The sequence below is a fragment of the Salvia hispanica genome, chromosome 4 (genome assembly GCF_023119035.1).
Source record: "Salvia hispanica cultivar TCC Black 2014 chromosome 4, UniMelb_Shisp_WGS_1.0, whole genome shotgun sequence".
NCBI lineage: Eukaryota > Viridiplantae > Streptophyta > Magnoliopsida > Lamiales > Lamiaceae > Salvia > Salvia hispanica.
In genome coordinates this window covers 21,833,881-21,857,864 of record NC_062968.1, presented here as the reverse complement: position 1 = coordinate 21,857,864, position 23,984 = coordinate 21,833,881, and the positions used below count along the sequence as shown (strand labels likewise).

The 23,984-nt window shown below is 36.4% G+C and overlaps 5 protein-coding genes across 14 annotated transcripts; 3 read left to right on the top strand and 2 right to left on the bottom strand.

Annotated features, from left to right (window-relative positions):
* The first annotated feature begins 93 nt into the window (after positions 1 to 93).
* On the top strand, positions 94 to 2,815 carry LOC125222347 (inactive glucose-1-phosphate adenylyltransferase small subunit 2, chloroplastic). 7 transcript variants are annotated; one of them, XM_048124886.1, is made up of 8 exons: positions 94 to 776; positions 878 to 1,161; positions 1,237 to 1,653; positions 1,726 to 1,829; positions 1,905 to 2,019; positions 2,112 to 2,213; positions 2,304 to 2,414; positions 2,624 to 2,815. In XM_048124886.1, the coding sequence occupies exons 1-8, from the start codon at positions 671 to 673 to the stop codon at positions 2,738 to 2,740; spliced, it is 1,356 nt and encodes a 451-aa protein (XP_047980843.1). In that variant the 5' UTR covers positions 94 to 670; the 3' UTR covers positions 2,741 to 2,815. The 7 variants fall into 7 exon arrangements, with proteins under 7 accessions (XP_047980843.1, XP_047980841.1, XP_047980840.1 ...); XM_048124884.1 differs by having other exon boundaries at positions 868 to 1,161; positions 1,908 to 2,019; XM_048124883.1 differs by having other exon boundaries at positions 868 to 1,161.
* Positions 2,816 to 3,019: 204 nt separating this feature from the next.
* LOC125222350 (60S ribosomal protein L18a-like) lies at positions 3,020 to 4,645 on the bottom strand. The gene is made up of 4 exons (XM_048124890.1): positions 4,492 to 4,645; positions 4,290 to 4,405; positions 3,787 to 3,850; positions 3,020 to 3,490 (listed from the first exon to the last, which is right to left on the bottom strand). Exons 1-4 carry the CDS (start codon positions 4,504 to 4,506, stop codon positions 3,149 to 3,151), a joined length of 537 nt encoding a protein of 178 aa, XP_047980847.1. The 5' UTR covers positions 4,507 to 4,645; the 3' UTR covers positions 3,020 to 3,148.
* A 539-nt stretch (positions 4,646 to 5,184) lies between these two features.
* LOC125222416 lies at positions 5,185 to 7,786 on the top strand. Of its 2 annotated transcripts, XM_048125008.1 has the most exons (3): positions 5,186 to 5,339; positions 6,307 to 7,259; positions 7,602 to 7,786. In XM_048125008.1, exons 2-3 carry the CDS (start codon positions 6,309 to 6,311, stop codon positions 7,605 to 7,607), a joined length of 957 nt encoding a protein of 318 aa, XP_047980965.1. In that variant the 5' UTR covers positions 5,186 to 5,339; positions 6,307 to 6,308; the 3' UTR covers positions 7,608 to 7,786. The 2 variants fall into 2 exon arrangements, with proteins under 2 accessions (XP_047980964.1, XP_047980965.1); XM_048125007.1 differs by having other exon boundaries at positions 5,185 to 5,339; positions 6,307 to 7,677.
* A 4,931-nt stretch (positions 7,787 to 12,717) lies between these two features.
* Positions 12,718 to 16,252, bottom strand: LOC125222524 (ankyrin repeat protein SKIP35-like). 3 transcript variants are annotated; one of them, XM_048125185.1, is made up of 4 exons: positions 16,178 to 16,252; positions 14,913 to 15,968; positions 14,043 to 14,475; positions 12,718 to 13,702 (listed from the first exon to the last, which is right to left on the bottom strand). In XM_048125185.1, the coding sequence occupies exons 2-4, from the start codon at positions 15,605 to 15,607 to the stop codon at positions 12,887 to 12,889; spliced, it is 1,944 nt and encodes a 647-aa protein (XP_047981142.1). In that variant the 5' UTR covers positions 15,608 to 15,968; positions 16,178 to 16,252; the 3' UTR covers positions 12,718 to 12,886. The 3 variants fall into 3 exon arrangements, with proteins under 3 accessions (XP_047981142.1, XP_047981144.1, XP_047981143.1); XM_048125187.1 differs by having other exon boundaries at positions 14,913 to 15,629; positions 16,178 to 16,251; XM_048125186.1 differs by lacking the exon at positions 16,178 to 16,252 and having other exon boundaries at positions 14,913 to 15,629; positions 15,880 to 16,152.
* A 2,591-nt stretch (positions 16,253 to 18,843) lies between these two features.
* On the top strand, positions 18,844 to 23,563 carry LOC125218990 (guanosine nucleotide diphosphate dissociation inhibitor 1). The gene is made up of 13 exons (XM_048120827.1): positions 18,844 to 19,136; positions 19,623 to 19,685; positions 19,766 to 19,849; positions 19,945 to 20,052; positions 20,194 to 20,366; positions 20,724 to 20,835; positions 20,939 to 21,019; positions 21,184 to 21,246; positions 21,752 to 21,853; positions 22,152 to 22,276; positions 22,721 to 22,931; positions 23,020 to 23,094; positions 23,229 to 23,563. Exons 1-13 carry the CDS (start codon positions 19,050 to 19,052, stop codon positions 23,277 to 23,279), a joined length of 1,335 nt encoding a protein of 444 aa, XP_047976784.1. The 5' UTR covers positions 18,844 to 19,049; the 3' UTR covers positions 23,280 to 23,563.
* The last annotated feature ends 421 nt before the right edge of the window (positions 23,564 to 23,984 follow it).

Sequence of the window (23,984 nt, the reverse complement as noted above, 5' to 3'; positions counted from 1 at the left end):
GAGACCTGAAAGTTCAAGGCTTGACATAAAAGAGTCAAGGAAGAATACCTAACTTGAGGCTCACTATATTCTCAGCTTCCAAACATCACTTAAATATCACCTTTCTGTCCCTCTAAACACATAATTGATAAAAATATGCTTCTATTTCTTATTAGTAATGCCAAGAACATTTCCAAAATACATAAAATCAAGTATCCCCTTCAACAACAATAATTATTATAATAATACATTCTTCTTGTTTTTGTGCTATTTTCTTTTCTTATTATAAAATGGGTTTGTGCTAAGAATGAGTAGTGAGTGATAAAGCCTTTTAAGGGCAAAAACTAGAAGCTAAGATGGTATTTTTAGAAATAAACAAGGTTTCATGGAGCAGCAAGCATCTCACATGATGGAATAAAGACACAAAAAAGTGAAGAGAAGCTTAGGCCAAAAGTATCACAAAGAAGAGTTATATGTACATAGATAAATACTATTTGAAGAGCAGCAGCAACAAGCTGGTCAGGGACAAGATCTAATCTTGTGTCTATGAAGAAGAAGAAACCTAAATATTCCCTTCCTATCTTCCTCATTAAATCATTCTCTCCACACAATGAAAATAACCAAAAATATACACATTTCCTTAGGAAACCAAACAGTTCACATTTGTTAGTATAATGCCTGTGCTCTCTTCATGGTGCATCCTTCCCAAGACTGGCGCTACGTCTCCTTCGAGTTTATTGGTCAAGAGCTCGCAGAATCCGGACTGCTTGAACTCCCTTTTCCCACCAGCAAGCCAGGTGCTGAGGATAGTTAATTAGTATGAAAAAAAATATTAGATTTTTGTTCCTCTTGATTTCAAGAATGTGAAGTGTTTATTAGTGTGATCAGAGTGTTGCAGCAATTGTGTTTGGAGACCAGTCACCGCAGTCGAGACTCTACCCGCTGACAAAGAGGAGATCGGAGGCTGCAGTCCCTATAGCTGGGAACTACAGGCTGGTTGATGCTGTGTTGAGCAACTGCATCAACAGCAACATAACCAAAATCTACGCTCTCACGCAGTTTAACTCGACTTCTCTCAACTCCCACATTGCACGGGCCTACTCTGGCGCGCGTCTCTCAAAGGATGGATTCGTGGAGGTCATTGCAGCGTATCAGAGCCCAGATGACAATGGCTGGTTTCAGGTATTCATCACATTTCTGAAAATACTAAAAAGCGCATAAAAAGGCCTTAATTCTTATGCATTTGTATGTGCTTAGGGAACAGCAGATGCAATTAGGAGGTGTCTGTGGGTTCTTGAGGAGTATCCTGTCGACGAGTTCTTGATTCTTCCTGGCCACCATCTCTACAGAATGGACTATCAGAAACTCATAGACGCCCACCGGAGAAGCAAGGCACACATAACTGTCTCTTTGTTTAGCACAACCAAGAATGAGGATCTTGGATTTGGGATTTTCAAACTCGATTCTCAAAATGAAGTCCTTGAGTTCAGAGAGAATGAAGAGATTTCCAACCATCATTTTCAGACGAATAAGCACGATGGTGATGAGTTTCCGAGCATGGGAATCTATGTCATAAACAGAGATGTGATGAGAATGTTGCTGACAGAGGCTTTCCCAAATGTGAATGACTTGAAAAGCCAAGTAATCCCCGGTGCAATCTCCCTTGGAATGAAGGTAACTAAGCCATCTCTTTATTGTCCCCATTAAAATCCTGAATCCTTTTTTTTGCATTTTCCCACTTTGTAGATCAATGGCTATCTGTTTGAGGGTTACTGGGAGGATATGAGAAGCATAGAGGCATATTATCGAGCGAATATGGAAACCATTAGAAGGGCAAACGCAATGTATAAGTAGGCATCTCCAACTAGTAAATTTTGAAAAGAAATGCTTGTCTAAACGCACATTCATATTTTTTACTATGATAGCAGCTTCTACGATAGAGACTCGCCTCTCTACACGCTGCCACGCCATCTACCTCCAACTCTTGTAAGGGATGCAGTCATCACGGATTCCATCATCGGAGATGGTTGCATTCTTAGTGTAAGCAAACATATCAAAAGTTTGTCTCATTCTTGGATATTGTTTTTCATTGATTTGATGTATGTGTGACGTTTCCTGTGTGTCGAACACAGAAATGCAGGATCAAAGGCACTGTGGTAGGCATAAGAACAAGGATAGGGGACAATGCTGTGGTTGAGGATTCAGTTATCATGGGGTCTGATACATATGATCATGTAAGCAAACTACTTAAGCATTTGTATGATCTAACTATTGTACTAAAAGGATTCAAAATCAGTCCTAATTAAGAGAATGGAAATATGCAGAATGGAATGAGTGATGGTGAAGCCATAGGCATTCCTATTGGCATTGGGGATGGCTCACACATAAGGAAGGCGATCATCGATAAACATGCAAGAATCGGGAAAAATGTCATGGTACGTTGCAAGATCGATGATCTATGTTAGGGGTGAGCATTTCAATTTTGGTTTTGAAAGTACTAAATCGAACCCAATCAAATTTTGAAATAATATTTTTTAACCAAACCGAATTCGATTATTCGATTTGGATTATTTCCATCACCTCTATATCATGACTCAATTATTCAAACAAAACACTGAGAAAAGTATGCATGATTTTGCTGCAGATTATGAATAAGGACAATGTGCAGGAAGGAAACAGGGAAGCAAATGGCTACATAATTTCAGGAGGAATAATTGTGGTTATAAGAAGTGCTGTGATCCCAGATGGAACTATACTTTAGAAGCTTATTTATTTTTGGATTATATATGAAATAATCATTAATTTTTTATTTATAACAAAGTCAAGCTTGGATACATCTTTACATAATTTCTACTATCATGTGACATGGTAATCAAAGGTGTCTCTACGAATGGAGATTTTAACGACTTTTAGAAATATCATTTCCTTTGAAAAATTTGTCAGGCCTTTTTTATTTGTTCAAATCAAATAACATAGCAAACATGAGAACATTGGTTTCAACTTGAAACAAACACAAAATAAGAACACTTTTAGGAAAATCTAATCAAAAACAACTTCACTCAGCAAAAATAAAGATGATAACGATACTACAACTGACAAAAATCATATCAAATTGATATTCTTGGTCGTAAAAATAGCATAACCTGGGCAATGTTCAACCCGGGAAAGCTTACATAAATAAGTTTGGCCTGGTTGCTTTGTAAGTGGTTTTGAGCTTCCTGCTCGGTGGCCTCACCACCTTGTACACCAATGGAAATTTGATCTTGGAATCATGGAACTGCTTGGTGCTCTCCCTCTTGCAAAGCTTTGCCGGGACAGTGGCTGTCTTGATGATCTGGATGCAATGACTGCGCACCCTGTGACGAGAAGCCATCTCAGTGTACATCTGCTCAACGCCACCATTCAAGGTCGTATCACGATACTCCTTGTACATGTTGTGGTAGCCGGTTCTACTTTGGTACCGCAGCCAGATCCCATAGTTCTTGATTGTCGTTGGATTCTTCTCAAATATCTGCAACCAAATGTAAAACACACAGATTATATTACAAAACTATCAAAAGTAGGAGCAGAAAACTATGACACTTTTGATGCTCTTTCAATTAAGACAAAAATGTATATTAGCATCAATATACAGCAACAATATAGTGCTAGGATTATATGTGTCATTAAATGTGTTTATGTCATCTATAAACAATAAAATCACAGCAAAGTTATATCTACGGTTTTAAATCTTAGAAAAGAAGCAAAAAACTCATGTAAAGGGCTCTATCGATAATGGTTGATGAATAAAGAAAGTAGGATGTATACCTCATTGATGGCAAGAACCTGACCATTGCTCTTCTTCACCTTCTTAAGCTTTCTCAAGAAATACCTACATATATTAACCATTACTATATAAGCATTTAGCTAAATAGCCTATAGACATTTCAAAGAATTCAAAAGGAGCAAATCGTATCGGCAAAGCTAATTTTCACATGCATCAGATTTACCAGTCTACTAATGCAGTAAAGCTTATAGGTTTCAACTAATTCAAAAAGAAGCAATATGTAGTGGCAAAGCTAATTTTCCCATAAATCAATCAAATTCAAGTCTTCGTATGCAGTGAAGCTGAATATATGAGATACACATTGATATACAATTGGAGTATCAAAAAGTAAAAATTTTAAAGGAGCTAAGTAAGTATTTTGGGATCAAAATGCAGGTCGAAACAAAATATACGCAAAATCAATAAGATGATAAAGCATTGGGGCAAGAGCTATGACAAGTAATCTGAAAAACAACAGAATTCGAGCGGGAAAGAATAGTTATACCAGAACTTGGACTTGGCGCGAACCTCATTGGTGGCCCAAAGCTTCATGCGGAATATCTTAGGGTGCTCCTCCGTCTCGGTGGGCAGCGCCCTCCCCACCACCTGGTACTGATGAAACTGCACACAAACAAGTCATTTCAAAAATCACGTTGAAATGGGAAATATGAGCAACGCCACAGTGATCAAAACTAATTCACACATACCCTGTATGTCACCATTGTCGACCTCTCTCTCTCTCTCTGTGACGCCGATTGGGGATTGGGGCTTTTTTATTAGGAAACCCTAGAAATTAAACCTATATCTGTTGGGCCTCATCAAATGAATGGGCTAGTTATATCAATGAAATGAAATATGGGCATCTTCAAATATAAAAGACGATTACAATCAGTGTTGAACTAGTTTCGACGAAATCGTCGAATTCTCATTTTTCAGTTTATTTTTAAATATTTTTACACAATACGGATTATTTATATTCATTTTTAGATATACAAATTAATTAAATTATTCTCAGCGTGTTGATTTGGCAGTTCGACAATAGGAATATATCACAATTCCATAACACACATCTTGCGAAGTGGTAAAATATAAATTTATAATATGTAATTTAATATTTTTATAGAAAAATTAACATAAATAAAATTGAAAATCTGTGATTAAATCTATCATTTCTATATTATCAAAATTATTCAATGCCACGTGGCATAATCTCATTCATCCAATTGTCTTCTCTTATATTAAGACGCTCAAATAATATTTCCAGAATTAGTTTATGAACCTCCTAATAATATATGCAATGAATCATCAATTGACAATTGTAAGGTCTCTCTCATTTTTGTAATGTCGGCAAAATAAATTAACTTAGTCACTCCATTTTTCGTTTTCTATATCCATTGACGAAACCAAGTAAAGATCCACGTGTACATTAAAAGCCAATCCTCTCTCCTGTATTATAATCATTACATTGGGTCATAAATATTACACTTATAAACTAACGAGATTTTATCAAGAAAGATCTCGTTCTTGGACATTACTTGCTCACTTCACTTTGCAGGTAAAATTGATCCTCTCCTTATCTTTCTTTTCTTTCTTTTTTTTTTGTAGTTGTTGTTGTGGGGTGATATCAGATTGTATATGTGGTCATGAGCTGTTGCAGTTTTCTTTTCATGATTTGGGTGTGGAATCAGCAGATCTTTTTTTGTTTGTTGGTGATGTATTGATATAGATCTATCTTGATCTTGATTTTAGTCACTCCATGTTTTGTGTTTATGGAGACAAACAGATCATTTCTTTTCATAACAAATTAGATTTTATGGTCCTGATTTTGGGTTCTAGATCTGTCAAAATTAGGCTTATGAACTGTGAAAATTGTGGGTCTTGATTTAAATGGGCAAAGATATGATCTTTTTGGTGATTTCAGTACCCTTTGACCTTGATCCATTTTTTCTGAATCTTGATGAATGAGCTCTGCAGTTATTTTCTTCTCTGTTTTCTGTTAAAATGAGATTCTATCAGAGGTTTGCTAGTGTTTAGCAAAGATGCATTTCATGTATGAATCTTGTTATCTTGATTCAGTCCATTTCCATATTGAAGTGTAATTGTGTAATGAAATCTTAATTGTGATGAATAAACCATAGCTAAATGGCAATTGGTGACCCTAATTTGGGTGGATGTACACAAGTTTTTGTCTTTGAAGTTTGAACCTCGAAGTCCGGTAATGGCATACGTGGTTAGAATCCTTTTTGAAACTGAACTTTGTGTTAGGATTCTCAGTATTCTGTATGCCAAGTTAACAATCTGTTCCTCTGATTTGATGCTTAGGAATCTGCAATAAGAATCATTCGACTTTCTTGATCGTTAATGTGGTCCCGTCCTTTTCAAGTCAATTATCTGAAATTCTACTTTTTCATTAGTTGTGATATGTGGTTTTATGGGGTTAGTTGCTTGTGTGTTTGTTTGCATCTGAGTCATCTATGTCCGCTGTATGATATCTGCATCTTTTGTAACTTGTTACTCGATAGATATGTCGTCTTACGATAAGTCAGATGTGGCCGAAAGGGAAGTGAAGGACAGAGGGGAGAAAGAAGAGAATAAAGATGAGGAGAAGGGTGGCTTTTTGGACAAGGTTAAAGGTTTCATCCACGACATTGGTGAGAAAATTGAGGGAACAATCGGATTTGGGAAGCCAACTGCAGATGTTACTGAGATCCACATCCCTCATATCAGTATGGAGAAGGCCGAGATAGTTGTGGATGTCCTAGTCACGAACCCGAATCCTGTTCCAATCCCCCTCATCGACATAAACTATTTGGTCGAGAGCGATGGGAGGAAGCTGGTCTCTGGGTTGATTCCCGATGCGGGGACAATCCACGCACATGGCTCCGAGACTGTCAAGCTGCCACTTTGTCTTATATACGATGATATCAAGAGTACGTACGATGATATCCAACCCGGGAGTGTGATTCCTTACAGAGTTAAGGTCGACCTCATTGTGGATGTGCCTGTGTTTGGCAGGCTTACTTTTCCCCTCGAGAAGACCGGGGAGATCCCCATTCCTTACAAACCAGAGATTGATCTCGACAAGATTAATTTCGATAAATTCTCTTTCGAAGAAACCAGTGCCACGCTTCATTTGAAGCTGGGAAACCAGAACGACTTCGACCTATGCCTTAATGATATTGACTTTGAGATTTGGCTATGCGATGTGAGCATTGGCAGCGCTGATCTCAACAAGCCTACTAATATCGAGAAGAAGGGGACGGGCTTCATTGATGTTCCCATCACGTTTAGGCCCAAGGACTGTGGCTCTGCCCTTTGGGATATGATACGAGGAAGGGGGACAGGCTACGCCATAAAAGGAAACATCAATGTGGACACGCCTTTTGGGCCTATGAAGCTTCCGATTACTAAGGAGGGTGGCGAAACTCGTCTCAAGAAGAACAAGGAAGATGGAGGCGATGATGATGATGATGAGGTATGCTTATAATGTTGTGCTGATTTAGATTATTTTCTTAGCTGATATTCATCACTCATAATACTTGTATTTGCTGTGTGTTTTGAACAATGTGGAGTTATCTAGGAACCCTTCTACCCTGTTAGGAAATAAAGTGATCACAAACATAAACGAATAAACACATCAATTGTTTACCTAGTTCGATACGATGCATATCTATATATTGGAAAAATAGGCGACAGTGATCATAGTAACAATAGGAAACGTGGTGGGCCTAAAATACGTGTACGAAGGCCCACAAACGTGTTGGGCCTAGAATACATTCGAGATCGTGGACTGATTTACTTCATTTTTGGTTTCCAGGAATGAAAATGAGGAGATGGCAATTGAGGAGTTGAAGCTCAGCAAAGATTGTGTGTGGAAGTTTTCTTGTTCAAAATGTTGACTTATCGTTTGTAAACTTATCTTTAATTATGTTTAATGATATTATCGTATGATAAATCGATATCCTTAGTGGGGTGAAATAAACTGACTTTGATTCTGTTTTACTATGATTGGAGTGATTATCAACGGTTCTGATCCGGTTAAAACTTAAAAGAACTCGCCATGTCATAGTATTTTGATTGGTTTGCTTGGTTTTGATTAATGGAATATAAGAATATGCATAGGTTTAAGGTTTGTTATGAGATTCTCAAACTATATCATTAAATTTAGTTTTTTTATCATAGAAAGCTGCATAATTCTAAGAATATAGATGCATAAAAAATTATGAAAAGATTTTATAAGATTTTCGAGTTATAAGATATTGTGTTACAGAGCTTATTTGTCGAGGAATAGTGTTAAAAATAGCAGTTATGAGAGTACTCTTTCGTCAAACTTTTAATAATAGTTAATCGTAATATAGATCTCTAGTTTATAGTATCATTTAGCCTTTAATTTTTTTTTTTCATTATTCGTCTCTTGCTCGTATCTTCTATCATTAATGTTGTAATTGCTTCTAGCGATGTCTACATGGAAAAATACATCAAAACCCGCCCCAAAATTCTGCGTCCGCCACCGCTTAGTTGTCTTCCTTTTAGTACTACTCCGTACTAGTATCATTTGGGTGGACTAACGTTGACTTTCATGAAAGGGCAGTAGCGGTCAACGGCGTATATGCGTGCTTGTTGAATTTTTTCCCAATTTGAAACCTCTTTTCTTGCAGCCATTTATGAATTGGGTCGGTTTTGAAAGGGGTTTTGTGCATGTGTTAATTCAAATTTGGGTTGCAATAAAAAATTGGTTTAAGTGCATGAACAGAGAAATATGCAGATACAGATTCGTTCTTGTAAAAGTCTCCGGCACGTGTTTTTTTTAATTAATTTTATTAAGATCATGTGAATTTGCATGTGAAAATTTTTGGAAATTCAGCGTCATTCTTACAGTATAAGAAAAGAAATAAAATTCTGATCCTATAATAGAAATTTGGATGTTAATCTAATGTGACAACGTGAATTTCAAGATATTTTACGCTTGTTAGACATAGTTTTTACATGTTCAGAAAATGATTATAAATCATTATGAACCCATAATATTAAATGTTTGACACATAAACATAACACTGAATCGAAGATTTCGTATATGTGATCAATTTGGTAGCTTAATTATGTTGTTAATAATTTCTTTTTAGGGTCGGATTCTATTTAGCCAAGGCAATGAGGTCTTTGACTCTGGACAAATACAAGTTTACAAGTTTTAATCTCAATTTAAAACCAAGCAACCGACTTATTGAAATGGATTTCAATTTTAAATCAAATCAATTACTATAACGAAGTTTCTCAAGCAAGGAAAGCAAAAAGTTCCAAAGATTTGCCGACAATTTTAAGGCACAAAGCCACAATTTAAATCATGTGGTATGTGTGATAATCAGTGATATGTAATCTGTACATACATCATAGGAGTATATTTTTATTATCCAACTGGATTAGCAAATAATGTAAATTTTACATTTCTTTTGTTGTATTTTTCTAAGAGTATCCACAGTGGGAGGGCCGTGGCCCTTGGCCCGGAGTTGGGCAGGGCTCGGCCCCCCACTACTGAGCCGCCTGCGGCCCTTGGTCAGATTTTTTTTTTTTCGAAAATTGTTTTTATAAATACTATATTCCTCCCATTTTTTTTATCTTTCTCCAATTCTAAATCCTAATTTCAATATCTACCATTTTCAAAGTTTACAAAATGCAAGGTGGAGATGACGACACCAAGTAGGCGGACGGTGTACATCATTTTTTTAATTGTATTTAAAAAAAATTCGTTGTATAATTTTACCCTATATATATTACGACGAAAATTTGGTTTCAATTTTTAATTTTTAAAGTAAGCATTTTTTAATTATTATAGGTAAATAATTTTTATTCTAGTAATATTAAAATATAACAAAAATGTATGAAAATAATTTTAATTGCTCAAATATAAAAAAAATGATGACCTGGAGGGCCACTATTATGGTGGCCAAGTTTTTATGGACAAAGCCAAAATTGGGTATGTCCAATAAGTGGTGGCTTGCGCATGCCCTAACATTTCATTCTTACTAGTAGTAATAGTCACACCGAACAAAGGGGCCAGGGGAGAAGAACCTAGAAATTAATTGAAAAAGAGATTTTCAAATTCTTATTATTGATTTCACTGCTCATTCATTGAACTCAGTCATTTTCTTCATCTATATGGTTGATAAAACATCCTTAAAAACCCATTTCAAATCCTCTTTATAATTGAGCCCTAAAAAGGAAACAAGACATATACATTGTTCCAATCAAAATTGGTTCTTGTTTTCTGTCGTCAAAAAAAACACAACAACAATTTTCCTATTCCTCTCTCTCTCCAAAAATTGAAAAAATTGATCCATTTCTTCGTAATTGGTGCAGCTGGGGCGAGGAAAGATTGGATTTTTAGTGAAATGAGCGGTGCGGAGCGAAGGCGATCGAGTTTGGTGATGAATGTGGAATATGATTACTCGAAGAAGAAGAAGGTGAGGGGCAAAGATGGAATTTCGCAGGGGTATGGAGGTAAAATCTGGCAATATTTCACGCTGGAGTCGGTGCTGCTGCTGGCTTGCCTCACGGTGTCGCTGCTGATTCTGCCGCTGCTGCTTCCGCCGCTTCCGCCGCCGCCGTTTCTTCTTCTGCTGCTGCTGCCCATCTTCATTCTCGGCCTCCTCATGTTCTTGGCTTTCATGCCCTTTAACGCCACCACCTAGATATACATGTATATAAATATACCAAAAAATTTTATAGGTAAATTAATCCAAATTTTAAAGATTGTGTCATACTACTAGTTAACTCGAATTCGAGATCTTTATTACTATCATTTTTTAATGAGACGTATTATTTTGAATCTTGTTGATTGCAACTTCCTATAATTAATAAAAAATTCAATTACTAAACAAACCAAAATAACTAAATAAGTTTGCATATCTAAATCAAAAGGGTGGAGTGTTTCTAAAGAATCCTTTTCTTCAAGTTTCAAGTGATGCATAAATCTTACTTACAAGGAGAGCTAGGCGTGATTTACTGAATTGGGCCCTATTGAAGCGCAGCCCCGGGCTGGACGATGTTACGTGTAGAGATGACAAATGGGCCGGGCCAGCTCAGGCCCAGCCCACCAATGAAATGGAGCGGGCTTGGATTGGGCTGAGTATGTTAACTGAGCTACAATTGGACCTTTTTACAAATCCAGGACCGGCCCAGGCCCAGCAGAATCTGATATATGTCCTATATACTTCATAATACTTTGAATAGATCCATTTTATGCATATAATACATATTATTATTTGTTACTCCATAAGACAAATTGAGTTCATCAATCTAAATCAAAACTTATAACAAATTTGATTTCCATAATTATAATGATTAATTAGTAACTAATTTTCTCTTTAAAAATAGTATACCCTATAATTAAGCCTTAGAAGGCAGCCTTCGGTATATATGTATATAAGTATGAATTATATCCTATATATGTTTTCTAGTAATTTAATAGTAAATGCATGATTATTTTATATTTGTATATTTTAAACATACTCATAGATTTTGTTAATGATATTATGCAAACAGATAATCTATTAATTTAATTTCTCAACCTAAATCCAAACTTATACTCCATAATTATAGTAACAAATTGTTAATTGTTATATTGTTCATTGATTTGACTTGCATTTGAATTCCATAATTATAGTAACAAATTTGAATTCCATGATTACATTTCATTTGCATGATTATAGATTTTTATCACTAAATGATTTGCATAATTATGAATATTAGTTGTTAATTGATTTATCTAAATTAAATAAGAGTAACATTTATGTGTGTATATATTACATGCGTGTGAATACACATATTTGTTAATTTTGGATATGAAATTATATTATGTCATTCCTTTTATTTTTTACATATAGTGCCAATCTCTTTGGTTAGGAAAAATAATTGACCTTGGCCCGGCCCAGCCCAGCCGCTGGGCCTGGGCCTGGGCTGGGCTCATTCTGCATACCAAAACCCAGGCCCGGCCCGCCTCAGTTATGGGCCTGGGCCGGCCCACTTGACATCTCTAGTTACGTTGCTCTATTGCAACGGTGCGGGCGACTACGGTCAATTTTTCCCTTGGTAAATTTTTTTACTAGTATTTGATTTTGCCTTCATTATTTTCTTATTTGTAAATTTTTATCTTTTAATTATATTATACATTTTTTTCTGTAAATAGCACATAGAAAATGCAAAGAATTTAAAAACGATGACATCTTCAGACTTTTACTCTCATTTGGTACATTTTTGTCATTCGGCACTTGCCAATAGGCCAAAAGGCGAGGGGAAGGCCCCAATGACCAGTGCCCCTTTGCATAATCGGAATTGCCTTTGACAGGCTTCGAAATGCGATGTTTGATTGCACCACAATTTACAAATGTTTGATTATGTGATTTTATCTTGCAAGTTACCAACTTTGTTTATGTAATTTTAGGAATTTCGTTGTCATATAGTAAGATTTTAATTTATGAAAATTGAATATGGGCCGTGATATGATATGACTGCTCTTATTGCAGAAATTAGAGCTGAATTGAGACATAAATAACAGCTAAAAATGGAATTTTAGCTTTTGAAAAAAAAGACTTGTGAAAAATCTCACGATTAAAATTTCTACCTTGACTCTATACAAAACCTATCGAATTGTAAAATCCAAGAGACAATAAAATTGATCATCATTCTTATTGAGGTTGATCAATTCCCCATCATCACTTGATAATTGACTAGCCTAAAGTTAAAATTTAATTATAACTTTGTTAAGGTTTAGTTAATTTTTATTAGTCACGAATAGTTTTTAACTAGAACTACGTAACTAAGTTATTCACTTATTTGGATCCCTCAAAAGAAAAAAGAAAAAAAACTAAGTTAATTGAATCTTGAAACTGGCATAAAAAAAAAAATAAATAAATAAATAAATGACAGTAACACCAATATGCAGGTAAAAATTAAGCATGACCATACTGTTAATTGATTAGTTGGAGATTTATGTAAGCCATAGTGCACCAAATGAGGTTGAATTGGGCACAAATCAGCATATAATGAACATGTTCATCAGATTTTTTTCCCACACACTTCACACACTCTTCTCTTTCTAATATTCCATTACTTTTCTACACCTGAACCTTGAGCAGTGATGAAAAATGGAGGTAGATGATGCTCCAAGACTGCCATTAGTTCTCTCCTTTGCCCGGGCTCATCGAGGACCACCCCCTCCAGCCGCCTCGCGGCTTCCACCAGCTGTCCCCGGTGCCTCTGAGACAACAGCCGCCCTCCCGCCTTCACACACTCCCTATACAGAGGCAGGTACGCTATCGTCACCCTCAGCGGGGCGGGCAGATCCCTCAGACAAACTGGCGACTCGCCCCATCTCAGAATCTGGACTAGGTTTGAGAAGTGTACCTCTCCTTCCCTTAGTCCCTCCAAGAACGCGACGTCCGACCAGTGTTCTTTCAAAAACGCCCTCAACTCAGGGGCGATCGCCTCATCTTCTGATCTGGCGATGCTGTCGGCGACGGCGTAGGTTGCTATGGGGTCCCCCAGAAAGTCTGCGTGGAGGAGGAAAGCTACCCCTTCGAGAGAGCCACCACTTCGCTCGCCAGCGGCCTTGAGTATTTCGATACTGAGGGCAGCGAGAACGTGCTGAGGAACGTGAGGGAGAAGATATGAAGCGGCACCTACTTGACTGCGTGAAGTGGCAGCTGTAAGGGCAAGACAGAGTTCCATGTCTCGGCAACCCCTTTGGACGAACCACTGAACAACGGCCATGCAGCCCCTTTCGGCAGCTCTCATCAAAGGACCCAAGAAAGCCGTAGCATTACCCTCTTCGACTAGACATTCCATAGTACCAATTTTAGCATAGTGTGAAGCAAAGCCCAGGGCCAGATCAACATCCACATCCAAGCTGTTCCTTTGAGCAATCTAATACACAAATACAGCAATGAAACATGTCACCCATGAACAACTCAAAGCATCACAGTTCTCCCCAAAATGGGAACACAAAAACATACATGAAGTATTTATTCACAGCAAACATTTAGTGAATAAGGGGGTATTTAGTTTGACTGATAGGATTTACGATAAAAATAGGATTGACTATTTATAAAATAAGATGGTCAAACATGCTCAAAATTAATCAATCCATCAAAGAAAACAATGGATTAGCTTGTACGGAGTAGTATTTATTTTTATCAATCCATCCTATCCTTAAGTAAATGCCCCCTAAAAGTATTGCCTATCAGTAGACATTAGAAAAAGATACCTGCAATAAAATGCGAACAAGTTCAGTACTCCCAAAACGTGAAGCCTCCAAAAAACACTGGTTAACATTGTCTGCGCCACCCTCAACTAGCATGCCCAGTAATCCTTGGATTGCAGTAGCTGATATACCTGATGCCCATCCAGGATCAAATGAGCTAGAGAAGAGGGTAAGTGGGAAGCAAGCTGCATCAAAAGCTTCAGTAAAATCCTTCCCGGTAAGATGGTTGCCTGCAAGATCCAGGAAGGTCTTGAAAGCAGATAGCTGTAGTTGTATCTCAACAGGAGAATTGTGGCCTACTCTGCCCCTGTTTCCCTGGCAGCGAGAATGGAAACTTATACATTTAAGAGCCCACTCGGTAAATTTCTGAACTTTAGCGCCAGCTTCAGCCTTCAAGACTTCATCCCCGTTGCACTCTTGAAGCCTTTCATGTAACCTGCCAGTATGGATTGTGAAAATGTTCAGAACATAAGCAAGAATGTCAGTAAGCAGCAGGCAAGATATCAATCATTTTTCCTCTATAAATTATAAAGTGAGTTAGAATATTTTATTGCAGCAATTTATCCAAAATTAGCTTGAAGGAAAAGGAATATTGTTAACTAGTGTTAGCATTAAATTTACCATTACTTTCTGAACAAATCACCAGACAGTACAAATAACTTGGAGAGTCCAGTTATTTAATTTCTTAAGATTCAAGAGCAAGAGAGGCAGACTAAAGTCCCAAGTTACTCGATCCACTAACTCCATTGGCTTACGAAGAATAATTTACTAAAATAATAAAAAACCTAACTAACAATATATAATGTATACTTATGGAGGGTGAGCATTCCTACATATAAATGAGTGTGTGCAGAAAAAGGTTCCTTTAACTACCTTTGCGCCATTACAGTAACAGTGTCAGTAAGGCTCATTGTGCGACTTTGGCAAGCAGAAACACATGAAGCAAGAAAGGAAGTCCTGAGTGCTGCTCGAGTAAAGTCATACGCCCCATTAGCAATAATCTTCTTGATTAATCCAGTAATTCCATGTAACTCTTGCTGTGTGCTCAAAAACCAGACTGAATCCAAAGCAATGCACAGTGCATCATTTAGAGTCTGTGGATCAGCCAACAAGATCAGACTCTCAGAAAGCTCCCAGTCATGGGAACTCACAGCACCCTGAAACAATCGACCTAGTTCAATTCTATCTTGTCGACTGAGCTTCCTCCCACTCTTTCCAGGCAGAGAATCAGAAGCAGCCAATCTGGATTTCAGTTTCTCAGCCCCACAGCTACAAGAGCTACTGGCATCTTCCTTAACGACAAGAGGAGCTTCTCTAGAGAAAACCACATTTCTATGGCTTCTTCCCTCGCACTTCTCAGAGCTAAAGCCAACAATCTCAGATCCATTTTCCCCCTCATTGCACATCCTCGATATCTCAGTCTCAGCCGTTTCCATTTCCATCATTTCAATCTCAGAACAGTGAGGCTCATCCATATTGATCTGATTCTCAATGTCTAACCCTTTGCATTCAATTTCACTTCCAGCCCCACCTTCTATATCGAATACAGTCACCTTCTTTGTTTCCATCGGCCTCAAGCTCGTAACACGACTGGAAAAGGTAGCAAAAATAACTTCATACAACCTCAGTTTTTCCAACTTTCACCCATTCCTATACTTCCATAGAAAAACTCAGACATTAATGTCTGATAACTTCGGCCACAGGAAATCCCAAATCTATACTTGCTAATTTCCTTCTTTATAGACTATTAACAAAAATCCTACCGGAAAAGGGGATAGAAATACCAGTTCAGAGATCAAAACCCTTCTCTACAAACAAAAAAGGCAATAAATTTACACACCCAAAATGGCAAAAACCAGATTCCGATGACAAATTCAGCCTTGAATCATACGAAATTCATCTCCAAACATATCAGCCTCTACCAAATTCCTATAGCCAAAAATTTCACACTAATCAATGAAAAAATTACCTAAAAGATGAAAAGTAAATACCGAAATGATGAGGGAACAAAATTTAATCAACGCAACTCGGAATACTGGAATACATAAATCAAACAGAATAAATCTAGTAGAATCAAAGATATTGCATAAACAATTCCATCCCCCGAGAAGGAGAAAGAGAAGGAGAGAGAAACAAACCTAAAAAATTATGAAAGGAGAGAAGTAGAGAGAGAAGCCATGTTGGTGGTTGAGGCTGAATATCTGTGTATGGTTCTTCTCACTCCTCAGCTCTTTTGTTTTCTACTGTTTTTTTTTGTTCATCAAAATTGCTGTTTTTTACCCATCGCCACTTTTCCCATTTTTCCTTTTTCTCTTGATTTTCAACTTTTAATTTTATAAAGTTAAAAATGAATTAGGGTTTCTGTTGACCGTAAAAATTAACAAAACATTAGTAGTAATATATAATTGGTTGAAAACAATTAAATAAAAAAAAGGAAGATTATCTACAAGTGATAATATATCACAAACAAGAAAAAAGAAAAATGAACCATTCTAATGGAATCTGATTCTCAATCATTATGGTTTTTTCATAAACCGTGTATGTATTTAAAACTAATTTAAATTATTTAATTGTTTTACAAATTCAGAGAGATCTTGTGAAAATATGTAAATTATCATTTCAATTATATAGTTACTTTCCCTTTTTAATTAAGTGATGCAACTATTTTTTTGGTGGGCCTACATGTGTAGACCTATATGCATTTTCATTTATTTAATGTCTGCATTTTGTCCATATTCATACTTCATCCACCACCAAGTAGCGTCACTAATCATTAAATATTTTTAATTCAAATGCCTACGTATATGGCAATAATATGGAGTAGTATATTACAAATATTTCATCACTTGATTTGTTCAAATACTACTATTTGTGATGTTAAAATCGTGATTTTGGGAACCATTGGTTTTACGTGATTTTATGGGTCACTAAAAATTCATAAACTTATTTTCTCTACCTATCTTCAAATTCCAAGGTATTCAATAAAAACAAAAAATTGGCCTTCTTTTAATTTAATTAAATTATTTTGGGTACCTTTTCCTCTCACACCAAGTAACACAGAATTGATAGAGACGCAGCATCTTTTCAATTTCCATTTTTGTATAGTACTGTATTTAATTATTCCCATGTTGGTGTAATTCGTGTCTATTTAGTTATACCACACGTTGGTATAAATTTAATCGAAAAGTCAAAATTAAGACGTCGTTAATAAAGATGCCAATATATGACTCCGTTTCTTTCTAAAATCATAACTATACTTTAGTTATACCTTGGCTTAATTTCATTATACTCCACTTTTTAATATTTTATCTATAGTGTTATAAAATTGTTCAATTCCTTATCTTTATTTTCTTAGCAAAAAAGTGTACTTAAATTTCAAGTACTTGACAATATTAAAATATTATTCACAGTTCCAAATCAAATACTACAAAAATATTAAATCTACATAAATAAAAAAGCTCTTCCAAGCAGGAACGCAGCCAATAATTCATAATAGATGTAGCAAAATTATGTATAGAGGAATATCGAAATTTAATAAGGGGGCATTTAGTGAATATTGTTAAATACATATATAAATATAGGAGTGTTGAGCATTTGCCTCATCTAGCCAAAGGCTAGCTTCGCCCCTGCTTCCAAGTCCCACCTCTTCCGAGTAAGAGTACTTAATTAAAGGGTTTCCTCGTTTCATCTTGGAAAATGCTCAGTGCCTCTTGTAGTATATATGTTTTGTTCGATCTGCTCTTTATTATCAACATTGTTGTAGATGATGCATAACTCTGAGTTTGTGGACAACTCTTTGTGAATCAACAATCTCTTTCCGAAAACGTTGTTTCTTTTTGTAATTGGCAACAACTTGACTCTCATAAATGCCGCCGAAGTAACACCTGAAAATCATTTTGGTATTATATGTTTAATATATTGTGTAAGTTATGCATCATTTATAACAATGCTGAAGTAGCACATGAAAATCATTTCCGATGACTCCACTCTATACGAGAGTTGGTTGGACTCGATGCGTTGGAGAGTTGATGAAGAACCAATTCCATAAGAATAGTTGTAGTTGGACTAGTAATCAACCCGAGTGGGAAGATGAAACAAATTCTGGATTGTATGGTTCGACTCCAAGACTTCGAAGACAAAATTTGAATTGTTTTAATATTAGTCAAAATTCACTGATAGAGAAAATTGAAAGGCATACATGCAAGAAGAAATGATGAAAAGGCGTGGGTGGATGAGTCGAAAAAGTAGAGAGAATTAGATTAGAAATGCGGCTGACCACGATATTGGATTACCCATCCCATACTTCCTCACGCATCTTTGCAGAGGCGACGTATGCACTGCTCGTCACAACGTTGTGCTTGGTGCATGCTCTAAGTGCTAGTTACACATCTTATATACATCGTTGGATTAATCCGTTTTGTTATTTGCACCTTATACAACAATCAAACATTTGTAATAAGTGCGACATACTAGTAGTATTATAAAGAACATGCATTCAATAATTCCGGACTGGGTTCGCTTTAGGTTCCGATCGAATTCGAGCAGCCCATCAATGATTAATTTTTTATTTTACTTTATTCAATTTGACCATAAATAGATAATAAAACATCTTGCATAAAAAAATAAATATATACATATATAATATTCATAACTTTCCAGAATATGAAAATATAAACATTCCAGGATTATTTTCGCTGGTTAAGTAGTATGTAGACTGATGAGTGATGAGTGATGACTGATCAATTTAGTTAGATATAAAGAGTAAATTAAATTTGACTAAAGATAATCCATTTAAAAAAAAAATCGCAAACCTGCTGCTGTGCAGCTTCTTCCATATCTACTGTATTCGGATTAAAAATTTAAAATTGTAGAAAATCTCAACTCACCGGAATCTCGGAGAAAACCCTAGTCATTTTGCCCCAAATCATTGATCCTGTTGATCTGTGTGCCCGAATTGGTCAATTTTCAGTCTCTGTTCAGATTGTTTAAATTTCAGACTCGGAAATCAAGATGGATGAAGAGTACGATGTGATAGTGCTCGGAACCGGTCTCAAGGAATGCATCCTCAGCGGTCTTCTCTCCGTCGATGGCCTTAAGGTTTCCGTTTACGTTAATTTTCAATATCTTGCTCCATTTGATTATTGAAATGCTTAATCTTTTGCGATTTGCTATTTTATTTTTTAATTTTGGGTTGATAGGATATCATTTTTGGCGACTGAATTGGATCATATAGTTGTTTGAGCTTGCAGAATGGATTAGGTGTTTGATCTAGTGGTGTTGAGTACTCTTCCCGTTATTACGAGCTGTAAATTTTACGATTTTTTTAAAAGTGGTCTGTGATTCTATTTCACTTGAATTCCTTGCAAATCAAGGGTGTATATGATTTCTTTGAATTTGAATTGCAAACTTTCAGTTTAATGCTATATGATAAGTTAATTTCTTATGCCTGTACTGTGTTAATGTTAATTAGTGAGTCTTCCTCTTTCTCAAAGACCCTCCTAGTTCAAACCAGTCTTTTTGACCTTACAACAGTTGCATTTCAATCGTGTAATGAGCTTCATGTCTCGTGATCTTTGCTAATAGGTTCTGCACATGGATCGCAATGACTACTATGGTGGGGAGTCGACTTCACTTAATCTTATTCAGGTGCTCTTCTTCTCCACTTTGAAATAGATTCTAGCTCCCTGGCCCACAATCTTACTTTTTCAATCTTGTTGACCACTCAGCTTTGGAAGAGGTTTAGGGGAAGTGACAAGCCTCCAGCTCACTTGGGTGCTAGCAGAGATTATAATGTCGATATGATCCCTAAGGTTTGTAACTTTGTACATTGCATACACTGTTGTATGTACTTTGAATCTGTTAGTGCTGCTTGTTTTTCTAATGCTGCTGCCTTCATTTACTTCAGTATATTATGGCAAACGGTGCTCTTGTTCGCGTCCTTATTCACACTGATGTAACTAAGTATTTGTACTTCAAAGCTGTTGATGGAAGCTTTGTGTACAACAAAGGGAAGGTAACATACTGCATTTAGTCTTTCAGATATGTTTGCGTTTGTTTCTATCCACATTTGTGTTCTAGATTCCTGCAGATACATTATTATTTATACAATAACAATAATACTGATTGAATTATTTGGTAAATTTTAATGCACTAGATTCACAAGGTGCCTGCAACTGATATGGAGGCTCTGAAATCTCCGCTCATGGGCATCTTTGAAAAGAGGCGTGCAAGGAAATTTTTCATTTATGTCCAAGATTACAAAGAAAATGATCCTAAAACACACGAAGGCATGGATTTGACAAGAATTACCACTAAAGAACTCATTGCGTATGCCCTCTAGAACCTTTGCTTTATCAGTTAGAAGGCCTTATACTTCAGAATCATCATTTGCTGTTTTTATGTCTTTATTTAATGAGTTAAGATTTTGTTCTCAAGGTTTCAAGAACTGTGTTAATATTTATTTTCACTGATGTCACGGGCTGTATATTGCCATGATTTTTAGGAAAAGAAGAGCATTCTGTCCTTTTTTAGCAACTTGCATGAAAAACCTTCGTATAGTTTGATATATTGACTGGAACCATAAATTTTATAAATGCAAACTCTCATTGGAAATTGCTTGCGTCATGTGGTGCTTTGAATTTACGTGCAAGCATCTTAACATCTTGTTTATCAAAATCCATGCAGAAAGTATGGCCTTGATGACAACACTGTTGACTTTATTGGTCATGCACTAGCTCTCCATAGAGATGACAATTACTTGAATGAACCAGCATTGGACACCGTTAAAAGAATGAAGGTGATTCTTGTCTTCCTGAAACAAGTGTTTGGTTCTTTGTTGTTTGTTTGTTTGGAAGACAGTAATACAAGACTTGTCACTAATATTTCCTTTTGAACTATAGCTTTATGCAGAGTCTCTAGCACGTTTTGCTGGAGGGTCACCATATATCTATCCTTTATACGGCCTTGGAGAGCTTCCCCAGGTCTATCTCAAACCTTCCTGTCTGCTCCTGAATTCATATTTTGCTTTTGTTATATTTCAATCTTCTTACTCACTATGCATTTCAAAATTCCTATCTTCCAAGTCCTTACCCTAAATATATATACACCTTGTTATTTAAGTTTCATTGCTGTTACTTATGACCAGGCATTTGCTCGTCTAAGTGCTGTATATGGTGGAACCTACATGCTGAACAAACCTGAGTGCAAGGTAATTATTCACACATTTTTCATTCCTCATCCTTGGGTTACTGTCCAAGATCCTCGCCATTTTTATTCCTCACCTAATGGGAAGATGTTGTCAGCATATTGACAAAAATAATTTGTGTTGAACAAATATGTACTACTTTCTTGAACTGAAACTCTGGCTGAAATAACTTGACCTTTTTTTTCCAGAAGACTAGGATCAAAATAGGTTGAATAATTGGTTTGATTGGATTTTTTTGCACTTTAGATGGAGCACATATTGAATATTGTACTCCTAAACTGAAGATTGAGGCTCAATATAATTCATATATTGTTACTGCTCGAGTAAACCATAAACCTTGACCTTTAACCGACAATAAGGCTTGTCAATCTTTTCGCTTAGATATTCTGTGTACTTCCACTTTTGCTAAGGTGTTTTTTGATTTTAAAGTGAAGTTGGTCTTCTGTTTTTGGCTGTCAAAAATGCATTTTGTCTGCACTTGCATTATTTTTAGTTTTAAAAATTCCAGGTCGAGTTTGATGAGGAAGGCAAGGTGTGTGGTGTTACATCAGAAGGGGAAACAGCTAAGTGCAAAAAAGTTGTATGTGATCCCTCCTACCTTTCAAACAAGGTAATTTCCTTTTATTTTTGACACCCATTTTTTGTTACAACGTTTTAGATCACTTTATTTAGTGCTGATTAGTTGAGTGTATGACATTAGTGCTGATTAGAGTGTATGACAAAGATGTATAAAATCTTTTGAGAAGTGGTATCATACTTCAACAAGTAGAGTGTATGACATTAGTGCTGATTAGTTGCTGAACCTGAAGTTTTCGCTGGCACTCATTATGTGGGAACTAAGCTCTTTGTTTTACTCATTTCTTCTTCGAATGGATTCTTCATTGACAATAACATGTTTGCTGTTATAGGTTAGGAAGGTTGGCAAAGTAGCTAGAGCTATTGCTATCATGAGCCACCCAATTCCAAACACCAATGATTCCAATTCAGCACAAGTTATTCTACCCCAAAAGCAGTTGGGTCGCAGATCAGACATGTAAGTCATTACCCTGACATTGCAACCGGTAAATTATGGTTAAATTGAACTTTGCAACACTAATGTTGCAACCTGTAAATCATTTCCACTGTCATGATAGATGGCATAAGAGATGCAAAAATTAAAGATGTAATTGTTACTTTTATTGCATGTAAATTATGGTAAATTGAACTTTGGATGCTTCAGTGTTGTAAAATTTGTCTTCGTGGCCTCATTGGCACCCCTAGACAGAAGCCAAAAGGGTATAGGCCCTTAGCAGAAAACATTAGTGCATAAACATTATGATTTGGATACAGTAACCAACTGATTTCATAAGTGTTATTTTATCTTTCACGTGAGCTGTTTTCATCTCTACATGTTCTCAAGTGAGTTGTTCCAAGTCAACATTATCCTGCCATAAGAACCATGATGTTGTTTAACAGCCGATGATTTTTGGTTTTCTAGGTATCTGTTCTGCTGCTCCTATTCTCACAATGTTGCCCCGAAAGGGAAGTACATTGCTTTTGTCTCGACTGAAGCAGAAACTGATAACCCCCAGAGTGAACTCAAACCTGGTATTGATCTTCTAGGACCTGTGGATGAGATATTCTTTGATACTTATGACCGATTTGAACCAGTGAACGAGCCTTCTCTAGACAATTGCTTCATATCAACAGTAAGTTTGTTGATAAATTTATTTGAAAATAAGTACTCCTTGATAAGTTAGGTTCATTTCTATGTACTTACATAACCGTGCATGACAGAGTTATGATGCTACCACTCACTTTGAGTCCACCGTCGATGATGTGCTGAACATGTACACCTTGATTACAGGAAAGGTAAGAATTGAATCTCACAACCTATGCCTTTCTTTTTAAGGCAGGACTTAATCTGTACCATTGTCATGGTGTTCTGTTTAATGTGAATAACGAATCAGACGTCTAAACGTGACCATTTACTCTCTTTTTTTCAGGTTCTGGATCTTAATGTTGACTTAAGTGCTGCAAGTGCTGCTGAAGAATGAGAATGCTACTGCTTGTTCTATGCTTTTATCCTAGTAATGTCACATGGATAGAAGAGCTTGTCCTATAAAATCGAAGAAATGATGTCTGCTTGAATTGTTTCAAATGTTGGTATCACAGTGACATTTGTTGATGGTATCACGTGTATGTGTCTCGAGCCTCCGACCTCTCTTTGCGACTGGTCTGAGTCTCGTGGTTATATATTCAGGTCGTTGTATGTTATCAGTCTGTCTTATTAACTTATCCAAGCCCCTCTTCTTACATCACAACAAACTCTTTTCTTCTAGTATTTGTGATTTTTTTTTATCATTCCCTAGTATTTTCACATCTATGCTATTTTGCATCGATAAAACTATCCTGTAATCTAATTTCAAAGCATATGGTTCAGATTCTATAAATCACAGTACCATGATGAAGGCATGCTTGTTCTAGGAAAATGCTAATCCACCTTCGAGGTCATATCTGTTGCTATGTTATTCGTTTGCTATAATAAATGTGGAAAGAGATGTTAATGTACAAGATTACTTATGTCGAATAAATCGTTAAGCTAAAGTGCTAGTTTTGTAAAGTTTTGGTGGTAAGGTAGTTAGAGCATCCGTTGCCATGTGTGTAGGTATTGAGTACATCGTCGTAGTGCATGAAGCACATGGCACCCACGCACGTATGTGTGCTTGAGCATGTGTATTTGTTGGCCATTTCTCTTTTTA

What these genes read in the sequence shown, in the direction of transcription:
- LOC125222416 (XM_048125007.1), top strand. Translation starts at nt 6,309, where the DNA reads ATGTCGTCTTACGATAAGTCAGATGTGGCCGAAAGGGAAGTGAAGGAC.
- LOC125218990 (XM_048120827.1), top strand. Translation starts at nt 19,050, where the DNA reads ATGGATGAAGAGTACGATGTGATAGTGCTCGGAACCGGTCTCAAGGAA. An exon ending in TTGTGTACAACAAAGGGAAG is followed by an intron (nt 20,053 to 20,193) that starts GTAACATACTGC and finishes TTAATGCACTAG; the next exon opens with ATTCACAAGGTGCCTGCAAC. An exon ending in TGAACAAACCTGAGTGCAAG is followed by an intron (nt 21,247 to 21,751) that starts GTAATTATTCAC and finishes TAAAAATTCCAG; the next exon opens with GTCGAGTTTGATGAGGAAGG.
- LOC125222347 (XM_048124881.1), top strand. Translation starts at nt 654, where the DNA reads ATGCCTGTGCTCTCTTCATGGTGCATCCTTCCCAAGACTGGCGCTACG. An exon ending in GGTCTGATACATATGATCAT is followed by an intron (nt 2,214 to 2,303) that starts GTAAGCAAACTA and finishes GGAAATATGCAG; the next exon opens with AATGGAATGAGTGATGGTGA. An exon ending in GAATCGGGAAAAATGTCATG is followed by an intron (nt 2,415 to 2,623) that starts GTACGTTGCAAG and finishes ATTTTGCTGCAG; the next exon opens with ATTATGAATAAGGACAATGT.
- LOC125222524 (XM_048125185.1), bottom strand. Translation starts at nt 15,607, where the DNA reads ATGGAAACAAAGAAGGTGACTGTATTCGATATAGAAGGTGGGGCTGGA. An exon ending in GTTACTGTAATGGCGCAAAG is followed by an intron (nt 14,476 to 14,912) that starts GTAGTTAAAGGA and finishes CCATACTGGCAG; the next exon opens with GTTACATGAAAGGCTTCAAG. An exon ending in TTGTTCGCATTTTATTGCAG is followed by an intron (nt 13,703 to 14,042) that starts GTATCTTTTTCT and finishes TTTGTGTATTAG; the next exon opens with ATTGCTCAAAGGAACAGCTT.
- LOC125222350 (XM_048124890.1), bottom strand. An exon ending in CGCGCCAAGTCCAAGTTCTG is followed by an intron (nt 3,851 to 4,289) that starts GTATAACTATTC and finishes TAATATATGTAG; the next exon opens with GTATTTCTTGAGAAAGCTTA. An exon ending in AGGTTCTTGCCATCAATGAG is followed by an intron (nt 3,491 to 3,786) that starts GTATACATCCTA and finishes ATTTGGTTGCAG; the next exon opens with ATATTTGAGAAGAATCCAAC.